The following is a 13,646-nucleotide window of genomic DNA, read 5'->3' as shown; positions in this document are numbered from 1 at the left end:
CCCCTGCTAATCCAACTGTAACCCTATCCTGTGTAGAAGGGCAGACAACAAATAACAAAAACACTGAGAAAGAAAAATGCTATAAAGCAATGCTTCTTAACCTTAATATCTTTGAGGATGTAACGAGGAAATCAGTGGATCTTCTTTAGAAAATAACATGGGTACTCAATATATAGAGTTTTTGCACACCGTTTTGTTAGTTCTGCACACTTAGTTCAGGTCTCTCTGAAGCTTATCAATTTATCCTTTAGGGCAGGAATTATCAAACAGGCATTTATGAACATGTATTGGACAGTAGACATATAGCTTGGAGATCTGAAAGTTCTCTACAGGAATTAAAAATTTTTGTTATTATTCTGATGATGAATCTAAGATGGCTAGTCATTTTATGTTATTTGGAGTCTTGCCATATAACAGGATACTGCCACGTGATTCCAGTGTCTTGGTTTTGTGTGTGCTATTACTTTGGCATAGAATGACCTTCTATGAAGCGATAGTTTTTATCTTTTAATATGTTGGTAAGTGTATTAGTTTCCTGTTGTTGCTTTAACAAATTATCACAAGTTGAGCAACTTAGAACAAAACTTACGTGTCTCACAGTTTGCATTGGCTGGTCCAGGTATGGTGTGGCTCATCTGGATTCTCTGTTTAGGGTCTCGTGAGGCTGAAATCAAGTTTTCAAAGCTTGAATAGAATTAAAGGATATTATAACTCTTCGTCCAGGTGGAGAAGCATAATGTGCAGCACCTGTGTTTGGTACTCATTCATACCTTGTCTAATTTGATCTGCTGAGCAGCCTGAGAGGTTGATTGAGACAGCATCATTGTTGTGAAGAGGCTCAGCAAGTGTGTTTGTTTATTCTAGCTGCCATGACAGAGCAGCACAGGCTGAGGCACTGCAACAACAGAGATTTGGTTTCTCACAGTTCTGGAAGCTCGAAGTCCAAAATCAAGGCACTGGCAGGGTTGATTTCTTCTGAGGCCACTCTTCTTGGGATGTAGATGCTGTCTTCTCCCTGTGTTCTCACATGGTCCTTCCCTCAGTGTGTGTTTATGTTCTGATCTCCTTATCAGAACACCAGCCATATTGGATTAAGGCCCACCCATATGACCTCATTTTACCTTAATTACCTCCTTAAGGGCCCTGTTTCCAAATACAATCACATTCTAGGGTACTGTTGAGAGTTAAGACTTCAACATTTGAATTTTGGAGTGGCACAATTCAGCCAGTAACAGAAGGATCAAATGACTTGTCTGGTTATTCATATGACTGGTAATGGCAGAGGTCGAATTGAGCACAGATCTCCTGAGTCCTAGAACAGCTGAACCACTGCACCTGTCTGCTTTTCTGTGAGCCTCCAGACAGCCCATGGCAGGGGAGGAACCAAAAAGAATGACTTGTGTTGACAGGTGCTACTCTCCAGTTTTCTTCCCTAAGGCTCCTAGAATATTCTTAGAAGCCTTACTCTTTTACCACAGAACTATCAGAATCCCCATGCAGCCACACTTCATTCCTCATACAGGGCTCTCTGGCCTCTCATTTAAAGCATTTTAAAAATCGAGAGTTTTGGCCAGGCATGGTGGTTCATGCCTGTAATCCCAGCACTTAGCGAGGCTGAGGCTGGCGGATCACTTCAGCCCAGGAGTTCAAGACTAGCTTGGGCAACATGGTGTATAAAAAATACAAAAATTAGCCGGGCATGGTGACACATGCCTTTAGTACCAGCTACTTGGGAGGCTGAGGTGGGAGGTTTACTTGAGCCTGGGAGGGCGAGGCTGCTGTGAGCCGTGATTGTGCCACTGCACTCCATGCTGGGTGACACAGCGAGACCCTGTTTCAAATAAAGAATAATAATTAATAAAACTCAAAAAATCAAGATTTTAAAACTTGGAGACCCTGGACGATTATGGTAGAGGTTTTTAAAATAATGTATGAAGCCCTTTTAAATTAAGAAAAAAAATCCTCTCAAACCTACAGTGCTGATTTAAATGGATTTAAAATCTTTATTTTAGTAACATAAAACTGAGTATATATGCTTTTCTGTAAGTGTATATTTATATAAATGACTATATTATGAAGCTCAAAAAAGTTTAAAATTAAAATTTCTATAAAACGAATTGAATCCTTGAAATACTTGAGAGGGATCTGTTTTGGTCTGGGGTGCTGTAGTCCCCTTGTTGAATTGGAGCATCTCTAGTGCTGGGCTGTATGTCTTCAGAACAGCCCTCAGAGGAGCAGGGAGTTAGTTCTGAACAGCTGGAACAAGCTTCTGGGCTCTTCCCTTTTGTGCCCCTTTGTGGATGACAGTGTCTGCCTCTCACCTGTGCAGGTGGAGGAACACTTTAGGGAAAGGGCAATGCACTGCACGAGGTTGTGATTGCTGGTGCTGAGCTGCGAACCATCATGGTTCTGTTCTGGAATGTTTAGTTGATTTAGATTTCATCTTTTAATTTGATGTAATTGTTAATCAAATTAAGAATGCTTTTTTTTAAATTTTTCAAAGCAATTCAGCTTTGATATAGCTGAGGAAGCATCTAAAGTTTGCTTGGCACACCTTTTCACATACCAAGATTTTGATATGGGAACTCTTGGATTGGCTTATGTTGGCTCTCCCAGAGCAAACAGCCATGGAGGCGTTTGTCCAAAGGGTAAGTTTTTTCGTTTCTTGTGTGAATATGACGCTGGGATTATACACTGATTGGATTATATTATAATTCTGTATTTAATAAGCAGTTTATCTCTGTTTCCTTTTGACTTTAGCTTATTATAGCCCAACTGGGAGGAAAAATATCTATTTGAATAGTGGTTTGACCAGCACAAAGAATTATGGTAAAACCATCCTTACAAAGGTACGTTCTTTTATTTTTAAAAGGATAGTGTTAGAGTTTATTGTAGCAGAACCTCAGTTATATATTTATGTAGTTTGTTTTTTTTCCCTCTGAGACAGTCTTGCTCTGTCGCCCAGGCTGAAGGCAGTGGCGTGATCTTGGCTCACTGCAACCTCTGCCTCCCAGGTTCAAGTCATTCTCCTGCCTCAGCCTCCTGAGTAGCTAGGATTACAGGTGTGCACCACCACGCCTAGCTAATTTTTGTATTTTTAGTAGAGACGGGGTTTCACTATGTTGGCTAGGATGGTCTCGAACTCCTGACCTCATGATCTGCCTGCCCTGGCTTCCTGAAATGTTGGGATTATAGGCATGAGCCCCTGCGCCCGGCCATGTAGGTATTTTTTAAAAAATGTAATATATACTGCTTTTTTATTTCTGCCTAAATAAAACTTTTGTATTTTTGTGGGATATATGAAAAAGTATAAAGAAGAAAATAAAAATGGCCTGTGAGCCTTCTTTTGAAACATGTGAGGACTGCTGCTTTTCTTGAACCCCTCCTTCCCAGAGTCCTCTGACTTGCAGCTCCTCTTAGAGCTCCCTGTCTCCTAGTCCTGTGGTGCAGCTGTCATTCAAGGCATCCCACACCTTCTTATTTCCAGGGTCTCCCTCTTTTTCAATGCTATCATTTTGGTGTAGTGTAGCTTGCAGGAACTTCCTGAGAAAAGGTACATGACCTGCAAGTTGTTGGTATTTCACATTATCTGAAAATGTCTTTATTCCACTCTTAAGTCTGATTGATAATTTTGGCTGAGTATATTCTCAGTTCTCATGTTCTCTATGGTCTTCTGTGCATATTGCTTTTAAAGAGTCGGAAGTCATTTTGAGTTCATATCTTTGTGTGTCACCTGTTTTTTTCTCTGGAAGGTCTTAAGATTTTGTTTTTCTCCCGCTCTGTCTGTTAAAATGTGTTTGACTACAAATAACAGAAAATTAAATAAACAGTGGTTTATATAAGGGGTTTATTTGTCTCAGTCAACAAGAAGTTCAGGGATAGCATTTTCTGGGTGGTACAGCAACTGAGGTGCCCTCAGGGACTCAAGAATGAGCAGGAGGCCTTTGTTCTCATGTATGCCACCTCACGATTGTAAGATAGCTCTGTTCTGTGCTGGAGAAAGGAGGAGAAAGAGAACATGGCTAGCCTAATCTGGCCCTTCTAAAAAGCTGCTCTGGAAGCCCCATCCTGGCTTTTGTTTACATCTTACTGGACAGCACTAGGTCACATGGCTGCCGTTTCCCTCAATGGAATGTGGAAAGGTGGCTGTTTTAGCTGAGTATATTGCTGCCCTGAGCAAAATTAGGGCTCTTAAGTAAGAAAGAAGGGGAGAGTAGATATTGGTAGGAAATATTAGGATCTGATATACTGATTTTTAATTTTTATTTAATTTTTGTTGTTTTTGAGACAGAGTCTTGCTCTGTGGCCCAGGCTGGAGTGCAGTAGCACCATCTTGGCTCACTGTAACCTCTGCCTCCCGAGTTCAAGCAATTCTCCTGCCTCAGCCTCCCAAGTAGTTGGGATTACAGGTGCCTGCCACCACGCTTAGCTAATTTTTGTATTTTTTTTTTAAGTAGAGACAGGGTTTCACCATGTTGGCCAGGCTGGTCACATGAACCACTGACCTCCAGTGATCTACCCACCTCGGCTTCCCAAAGTGCTGGCTGGTATACTGATATTTTGACTGTGATGTTATACTTGGTGTATGTTTATACTTGGTGTAGGGTACCGGAAAATATTTGCAAAAGACACATCTGAGAAAAGACTGCTATCTGAAATATACAAAGAGGCCAGGCATGATGGCTCATTCCTATAATTCCAGCACTTTGGGAGGCCAAGGCAGGAGAATCACTTGAGCCCAGGAGTTTGAAACTAACCTGGCCAAGATTGTAGAACCTGTCTCTATAAAACTTAAAAAAAAAAACAAAAAAAACTTAAATTTCCAAATGTATAAAGAACTCTTAAAACTCAACAATAAGAAAATGAACAACCCAATTTAAAAATAGACAAAAGAGCAGAACAGATACCTTCAAAGATGTTCAGATAGCAGAGAATTATATGAAAAGATGCTCAATGTCATATGTCATTAGGAAATTGCAAATTAACAATGAAGCCGGGTGCAGGGGTACACGCCTGTAGTCCTAGCTGCTCAGGAGGCTGAGGTGGGAGGATTGCTTGAGCCCAGGAGTTTGAGACCAGCCTGGGCGACATTAGTGAGACCCCATCTCTATGAAAAACTTTTTAAGAAACCCAACAACAATGAGCTATTACTGGTAGCCTATTAGAGTGGGTAAAATCCCAAACACTGGTAACACAATTCCAACAAGGCTGTAGAGCAACAGGAATTCTTCATTAATTGCTGGTGGGAATACAAAATGGAGCAGCCACTTTGGAAGACAGTTTGGCAGTTTCTTTCTTTCTCTCTGTTTTTTTTTTTTTTTTGAGATGCAGTTTCATTCTTGTCACCCAGGCTGGAGTGTAATGGCACGATCTCGGCTCACTGCCTCCTCCGCCTCCTGGGTTTAAGCAATTCTCCTGTCTCAGCCTCCCAAGTAGCTGGGATTACAAGCGTGCATCACCACGCCTGGCAAATTTTTGTATTTTTAGCAGAGATAAGGCTTCACCACGTTGGCCAGGCTGGTCTCAAACTCCTGACCTCAGGTGATCTGCCTGCCTTGACGTCCCAAAGTGGTGGGATTACAGTTGTGAGCCACCACACCTGGCCATAAGAATGTTTATGGCAGCTTAATTCATAATTGACAAAACTTGGAAACAACTAAGATATCCTTCAGATGGTGCATGGATAAACTGGCACATCCATACAATGAGGAAAAAAAAAAGCTATCAAGGCATAAAAAGACATAGAAGAACCTTAAAAGCATACTACTAAGTGAAATAAGCCAATCTGAAAGGCTACATACTATGTGATTCCAAATATGTGACATTTTGGAAAAGACAAAACTGTGCAAGCTATAAAACGATCAGTGATTGCTAGGTGTTGGAGGAAGGAGGGATGAATAGTTGGAGGGCGGGAAACTCCTCTGTATGATACTTTGTCAGTATAAGACATTATGCATTTGTTGAAACACATAGAATATACAACATAAGCGTGAACCCTAACATAAACTATGGACTTTGGGTGATTTAAAAACAGCCTCAGCTGGTGGCAGGAGCCTATAGCCCCAGCTACAGGAGGCTGAAGTGGGAGGATCACTTGAGGCCAAGAGTTAGAGGCTGTAGTGTGATAATTGCATATGTGAATACCTACTGCATTCCAGCCTGAGCAATTTCGTGAGACCCTGTCTCTTAAAGCAAAAAGCAAAAACAAAAACAAATGTAAAATGGTATGAGAAAAAAAAAGATTAGTTTTTGGGAACCTTTTAATTTCTAAATTTATTTTTCTTATTGTACTTTGTTTTAGGGAAAAAAAACATGTCTCAAACTGTGTTTTTCCTCTATTCTCACATCAAAACAATCATCATCAGCTCAGAAGACTTCTATGACCAGACCAAAACCCCACACGTCAAACAGTAGACATCAGCTAGGTGTCCTCCAATGCAATTCAAACACTATGCATCCAGAAATAGTGTCAGATCTCACAGCTTGAGGGTCAGTCCCACAAGACTGACTGTTTCCTCCTCCCCACCAGTTATAAGTCTGAGCCTCCAGAACTTCTGACCAACTGGCTTCAAGTTGGAGTTTCCACGACCTCCTCTTTGGGTCTGATTAATTTACTCAAGTGGCTCACATAACTCATGGAAATACTTAACTTACATTTACGGGTTTATTACATAGGATATTTTAAAGGATACAAAGAAGCAGGGCATGGTGGCTCACACCTATAATTCCAGCACTTTGGGAGGCCGAGGTGGGTAGATCACTTGAAGTCAGGAGTTTGAGACCAGCCTAGCCAAGGATGGTGCATCCCTATCTCTACTGAAAATACAAAAATTAGCCAGGTGTGGTGGTGTCTGCCTGTAATCCCAGCTACTTAGGAGGCTGAGGCAGGAAAATCACTTGAACCTGGGAGGAGGAGATTGCAGTGAGCTAAAATTGCGCCACTGCACTCCAATCTGAGCAACAGAGGGAGACTTTGCACCAAAAAATTAAAAACTGAAAAAAAGAAAGGATACAAAGAAATAGCCAAATGAAGAGCTACATAGGGCAAGGTCTGGAAGGGTCTAAAGTACAGGAGCTTCTGTCCCTGTGGAGTTGGGATGTGTCTCCCTCCTGGCACATGAATGAGTTCTGCACCTTCCTGTCAACCTCCACGTATTCAGAATGCTCTCTGGAAGATCTCTGAATCCTGTCCTTTGGGATTTTTTGGAGGCTTCCTTACATAAGCATGCATGACAACCGTGTAGAAATGTAATTGGACAAAATGGGTACGTTCTCATACTAATAGACTTAATGGGGGAAACCTCCAAGGCCTGTCCAGATTCTCCTTGACCTCTCTGCAGCTTTCCTTCCTCCACAGTAATGGGCAGGACCCTCTCCAGAATGAGATTGAGGGTCTTCTGACCCACAATCAGATTAGAGTCCTGCCTTGGAACAGGTAAAAGGAGGACAGGAGACGGTCAGAGAAAGAGATTCTGTTTCCTGAGGACTGCTTCTGAGCCCTAAAGCACCCAACATTGTAACAGACGACTGTAACCAGGACTTATGGAGGGTTATAAGCCAGAAACCATGGACAGAAACATACATATGTGTGCATAATAGCTCATGCTCCTTTACTTTTTTGGAGTCACAACTTCTTAATAGTTTGAATTCGTGACATATTTTCTTTGGTCTTCTGAAATTTTTCTCTTAACACATAAAGCAAAAAAGAAATTTGATTAGAAGTTTTTGAGGTATTTTTAGAGTCATTAGCAAATCCACTAATGAATTTTCCCAAAGCAGTTAGGAGATATTTCTCCACATTATACCTTTGGGATTTGAGTGCTTTTGCTAAAAATTTAAGGTTTTTTCACCCACAGTGGTTTTAATATGAACATGTGGAAAGACTTTTTTTTTTTTTTTTTCCGAGACGGAGTTTCGCTCTCGTTACCCAGGCTGGAGTGCAATGGCGCAATCTCGACTCACCGCAACTTCCGCCTCCTGGGTTCAGGCAATTCTCCTGCCTCAGCCTCCTGAGTAGCTGGGATTACAGGCACGCGCCACTATGCCCAGCTAATTTTTTGTATTTTTAGTAGAGACGGGGTTTCACCATGTTGACCAGGATGGTCTTGATCTCTTGACTTCGTGATCCACCCGCCTCGGCCTCCCAAAGTGCTGGGATTACAGGCTTGAGCCACTGTGCCCGGCTGGAAAGACTTCTTGTATAGAAAAATAACTTGCAAAATACTATTTTTTTAGGTTCCACGGAGTGATTTTTTTCCTCCCTTAGGAAAAAAGAAATCAGGAATTTTAATATTCTTCTTTTTTTTTTTTTGAAGACAGACTATTGCTGTGTTGCCCAGAATGGGGTTCAGTGGCCTATCTCGGCTCATGGCAACCTCTGCCTCCCAGGTTCAAGCGATTCTTTCACCTCAGCCTCCCAAGTAGCTGGGATTACAGGTGGCCACCACAATGCCTGGCTAATTTTTGTATTTTTAATAAAGATAGGGTTTCACCATGTTAGCCAGGCTGGTCTTGAACTCCTGACCTCAAGTGATCTGCCGGCCTTGGCTTCCCAAAAGTGCTGGAATTACAGGTGTGAGTCACTGCGCCCAGCTTTTAAGTCTGATATTCTTATTTTATTCAGATAAATATGAGAAAAAAAGTTTAGCTTTGTTGGCAAAATTTATTTTCATATAGAAATCATTTGATAATCTGATAGATTAAGTACAGCCCTGCAACTGGATTCTAAATAAACCAAGTCCTCTAGGTCATTAAGATTAGGCCAGGTGTGGTGGCTCATGCCTGTAATCCCAGCACTTTGGGAGGCCGAGGCGGGTGGATCACGAGGTCAAGAGATCGAGACCATCCTGGTCAACATGGTGAAACCCCATCTCTACTAAAAATACAAAAAACTAGCTGGGCACGGTGGCGCGTGCCTGTAATCCCAGCTACTCAGGAGGCTGAGGCAGGAGAATTGCCTGAACCCAGGAGGTGGAGGTTGCGGTGAGCCGAGATCGCGCCATTGCACTCCAGCCTGGGTAACAAGAGTGAAACTCCATCTCAAAAAAAAAAAAAAAAAAAAAGATTGTTATAAGACATGAATTCAGTCATTGAGAAAATAAAACGTTTTGTTATTCCTCAGTTGTGTTGATTTTTTTTGTTTATTGTGGGTTTTTTTCTTTTTTTTTTGAGATGGAGTTTCCTTCTTATTGCCTAGGCTGGAGTACAATGGCATGATCTCAGCTCACTGTAATCTCTGCCTCCTGGGTTCAAGCAATTCTCCTGCCTCCCGAGTAGCTGGGATTATAGGCACCCACCACCACACCAGGCTAATTTTTTGTATTTTTAGTAGAGATGGGGTTTCATTATGTTGGCCAGGCTGGTCTTGAACTCCTGACCTCAGGTAATCCACCCGCCTTGCCCTCCCAAAGTGTTGGGATTACAGGCGTGAGCCACTATGCCTGGCCGTGTTATTTTTTTTTTTTTACCCCTTGCTTTTTTTTCCTTTCTGCTGAGATGCTTTAGTTTTCTTTTTTTCTTTCTTTCTTTTTTTTTTAACTTGACTGATTCATCCTCTGATTGGATGATGCTTTAGGTTTTAATAGGGGTGTGATTGGGCTGAGGTGCATGTGAGGAGGCTTGACAGTTAACTATAGTTAGTTATTGCATTTATCGGCACCAGATTGTGTGTGGTTAGAATGGCCAAGGTTTGATGTTTTGTTATGAATGTTCCAGTATCTCTTATAAATTATGTTTTCTTAAATTGATTTAAGTTGCTAATAATACTATTTTATAGTATCAAATAGAATCCTAGTTATTCTGTTAAATTCCTATAATTGGTAGAAGAAATCATAGTCCGGTTGTTACTCTTTTTTGAGACATAGTCTTATTCTGTCACCCAGGCTGGAGTGCAGTGGTGTGATCATAGATCACTGTAGTCTCGGCCTCCCTGGTGTAAGTGATCCTCTCACCTCAGCCTCCCAAGTAGCTGGGACCATAGGTGTGCACCACCATGCCTGGCTAATATTTTTATTACTTTTATAGAGATGGGGTCTCCCTATGTTGCCCAGGCTGGCCTTGAACTCCTAGAGTCAAGTAATCCTTCCATCTCAGCCTCCTAAAGTGCTGGGATTATAAGCATGCAGTTCTTATTCTCTTGTTGATCTGATTATAAGGCTCTATTTAAGACAGCGTAGGCCCAACTGGCAGAAGAAGGTGATGATGGTTGGATATTGAGAAATAATGTTTTCTTTGCATGATCCTTAAGGAAGCTGACCTGGTTACAACTCATGAATTGGGACACAATTTTGGAGCAGAACATGATCCGGATGGTCTAGCAGAATGTGCCCCGAATGAGGACCAGGGAGGAAAATATGTCATGTTTCCCATAGCTGTGAGTGGCGATCATGAGAACAATAAGGTATGTGTGTGTTGAGAATTTTTTATGTGGTTAGGAAAGAGGTTGTGTATAATGATCATAATGAGATCTCAGAAACCCATTCCATTCCTAGGTGTTTCCCTAGGGGTGGATCTGCAAATTACAAAGTACCTTGAAACGTGGCTGTGTGTTTTGGGGTGAAGCATGGTCCATCTAAATCTGGTTAAAACTATCATTTGGACTTTGTTGTCAAGATTAATGGTGTAGATTTGAGCTCTAGGAAAAATTAATAATAATGGCTTTTGTTGGAGTTCTGGATTTCAGGGTCTGGTGGGCTCAGGCTTTATGTTAAAAATTTCTCATAGTTGTCATTCATTTTAACTCTGTTGTACAATTTACATGTTTTTATTAACTTTCACAATAAAATACGTAGTTTGCCTGACTACAAGCCTCATGGGAGAAAGGCCCTTGTCTGTCTTGTTCACAGCTGTATCTCCAGTACCTAATTGGAGTACCTGGCATGTAATAAATATTTGCTGAGTAATTAATTGAATCATTTACTATTGAGGGTTTCTGATAGAGTATACTAGTTGATTTGGGATATTGTAAAACACTTTCAGAGACTTTTTAAGAGTGCTGTGACTAACACTTAGAGTCTGAACTAAAAGTTTTGTTAATAAATGTCTGGTTCTTTCATTTTATTTGAAGTCAAACAGCATAAAGCAGTGTGAGGAAAACAGTAGTTGAGCTGCTGAGTTAAAGGGCACTGATGAGGAGGGCTTAAAGGAGTCTGATTCTAATCACAAAAGATTATAAAGTATTTGTCCTGACTCCTATTTTGAGCCAGACTGTGGGCTAATGTGCAAGCCTGGCCTGGACCTAAAGGGAAGGATTACTTCTGCTTTTCCCTGGCTCTCACATCTCTTCCTCCTGTTTTTTTAGTGATCTTTGATTATTGCATCTCATTTTCTTTGGCTTTTTATGTATATTTTCTACATCTCATTTTCTTTGACTGTTATGTATAGACAGTTCCTTCCTGTTACTTTGCATGTTATGTTTTATTTTTCTTCTGCTTGTCAACTTGTGTCTGAGAAACATTTTTCTATCCCTTTTTGTCTACTCTTCCAACTTGTCAAACTGTTGAATTTTCCTTCTCTTTAAAGTCTCTGCATTTCTTTCTTTTTTTTTTTTCTTTGAGACAGAGTCACTCTGTCACCCAGGCTGGAGTGTAGTGGCGTGATCTTGGCTCACTGGAACCTCTGCCTCTTGGATTCCAGGCATTCTCCTGTCTCAGCCTCCCAAGTAGCTGGGACTACAGGCGTGTGCCACCAGACCCGGCTAATTTTTGTATTTTTTAGTAGAGACGGGGTTTCACCATTTTGGGTCAGGCTGGTCTTGAACTCCTGACTTTGTGATCTGCCCGCCTCGGTCTCCCAAAGTGCTGGGATTACAGGCACAAGTCACTGCACCCAGTCTAAGTCTTACATTTCTAATCATGATTGCTCTAGTTCAGTGTGGTCCAATAGAACTTCCTGCTGTGGGGTGGGGGATATTCTGCATCTGCTCTGCCCCATATAGTAGCCACTAGCCCAGTGGAACAATTGAAATGTGGCTAGAAACCAAGGAACTGAATTTTAAATTCTATTTTATTTAAATTTTTAATAATGTTTGCCTGTGATGGGAGGTAGGAATGGGCATTAGCTGTAAAAAGGACATGAGTGACATTACTGGAAGGATGGCAATGTCCTAAAACTGACTTATGGCAATGGTTTCAACACTTGGTAAAGTTATTAGAAATCACAGAATTATGTACCTGAAATGGGTGAATTTTGTGATATGTGAAATGTCTTAATAAAGTTGTAATAAGCCAACAAACAAAAACTTCAGTGTCGGAGCAGAGGAAAAGTAGTGCAGATATAGAGGAGCTGTGATGCCGTGAGGTGATCATTGTTGAAGCTAGTGAGGGGCATGGGGACATTCATGATACCATCCTGTCTACTTCATAGATGCTTGAATATTTCTGTAATCAAAAGTGTAAAATATGTGACTAGGAACAATTTAAGTAGTCACATACGGTTGGTGGCTACCATATTGCATACTGTTTCTCTAGGTAATAGGTCATATGCTTCTTGTTTATGAGGATAGTATCTCAACTTTGGATGGAAATGTTTTACTTTGCAGACTGCCTGAGTGGACATGCCTGTTGCTAACTTTTCCTGCCATGAGTTCTGGGTCTCTTCAAAACACCCTTGTAAGAACTTGCCATTGAGGCTGGGCATGGTGGCTCACACCTGTAATCCCAGCACTTTGAGAGGCCAAGGTGGGCAGATCACTTGAGCCCAGGAGTTCAAGATCAGCCTGGGCAACATGTGAAACCCCATCTCTACAGAAAATACAAAAATTAGCCAGGCATAAAAGCACATGCTTGTAGTCCCAGCTACTTAGGAGGAAGCCAGGGAGTTTGAGGCGCAGTGAGCCAAGGTTGTGCCACTGCACTCCAGCCTGGATGACAGAGTGAGACTTTGTCTCAAAAAAAGGAAAAAGAAGAAAAAGAACCTGCTAATGAGAAAGGGTCCTTGGTAGAACTGTTTTTTTCTGGAGCTGCCAGTCTATATCAATGAAGAACTATTTATTTATTTTGTCCTGAGCACATCATATTTAGCCTATGTTTTTCTAGTTTGAATCCCCTTGCAAGAAGACAATGTGCATCTTCTATGTTTTATTTATTATTTATTATTATTATTTTTTGAGATAGAGTCTCTGTCGCCCAGGCTGGAGTGCACTGGCGCGATCTTGGCTCACTGCAACCTCTGTCTCCCAGGTTCAAGCGATTTTGTGCCTCCGCCTCCTGAGTAGCTGGGGTTACTGGCGCACACCACCATGCCTGGCTAATTTTTATATTTCTAGTAGGATGGGGTTTCACCGTGTTGGCCAGGCTGGTATTGAACTCCTGATCTCAGGTGATCCACCTGCCTCAGCCTCCCAAAGTGCTGGGTTTACAGGTGTGAGCCACTGTGCCCGGCCTATGTCTTAAATGAATTTCTTATTAAAAATATTTTTAACTAGATGAAAAGGGATGCAAGACAAAAATAAACTAGTTCCTTGACCTGGAAAGACAGAACCTGTCACTCTCTACTAGACAGTCCTATGAAAAGCAGTGTGCCATGTGTGGACTTCACTGTGGACAGATGACATTAGTGAAAAGGAATGTAGGACCTTTGAGATTGTAACTTCTTAGGAAGGTTTACTGGAGGGAACAGGAGGTCTTATGACAAGGATACAAACAGAA

The 13,646-nt window shown here is 41.5% G+C and overlaps 1 protein-coding gene across 5 annotated transcripts in view; it reads left to right on the top strand.

Annotated features, from left to right (window-relative positions):
* ADAM17 (ADAM metallopeptidase domain 17) overlaps positions 1–13,646 on the top strand; it is a 67,254-nt gene that overhangs the window by 31,387 nt on the left and 22,221 nt on the right. For all 5 annotated transcript variants that reach the window (XM_064363835.1, XM_064363834.1, XM_064363836.1 and 2 more), the window contains 3 exons: positions 2,504–2,648; positions 2,761–2,849; positions 10,247–10,399. In XM_064363835.1, coding sequence (XP_064219905.1) covers positions 2,504–2,648; positions 2,761–2,849; positions 10,247–10,399 — 387 coding nt within the window. The remainder of the gene's footprint in view (positions 1–2,503; positions 2,649–2,760; positions 2,850–10,246; positions 10,400–13,646) is intronic.

Source organism: Aotus nancymaae, unplaced genomic scaffold (genome assembly GCF_030222135.1).
Source record: "Aotus nancymaae isolate 86718 unplaced genomic scaffold, 86718_ANA_hifiasm-v0.15.2.pri h1tg000057l, whole genome shotgun sequence".
NCBI lineage: Eukaryota > Metazoa > Chordata > Mammalia > Primates > Aotidae > Aotus > Aotus nancymaae.
The sequence above is the reverse complement of the archived record's forward strand: the minus strand, read 5'-3'. Positions and strand labels throughout refer to the sequence as shown.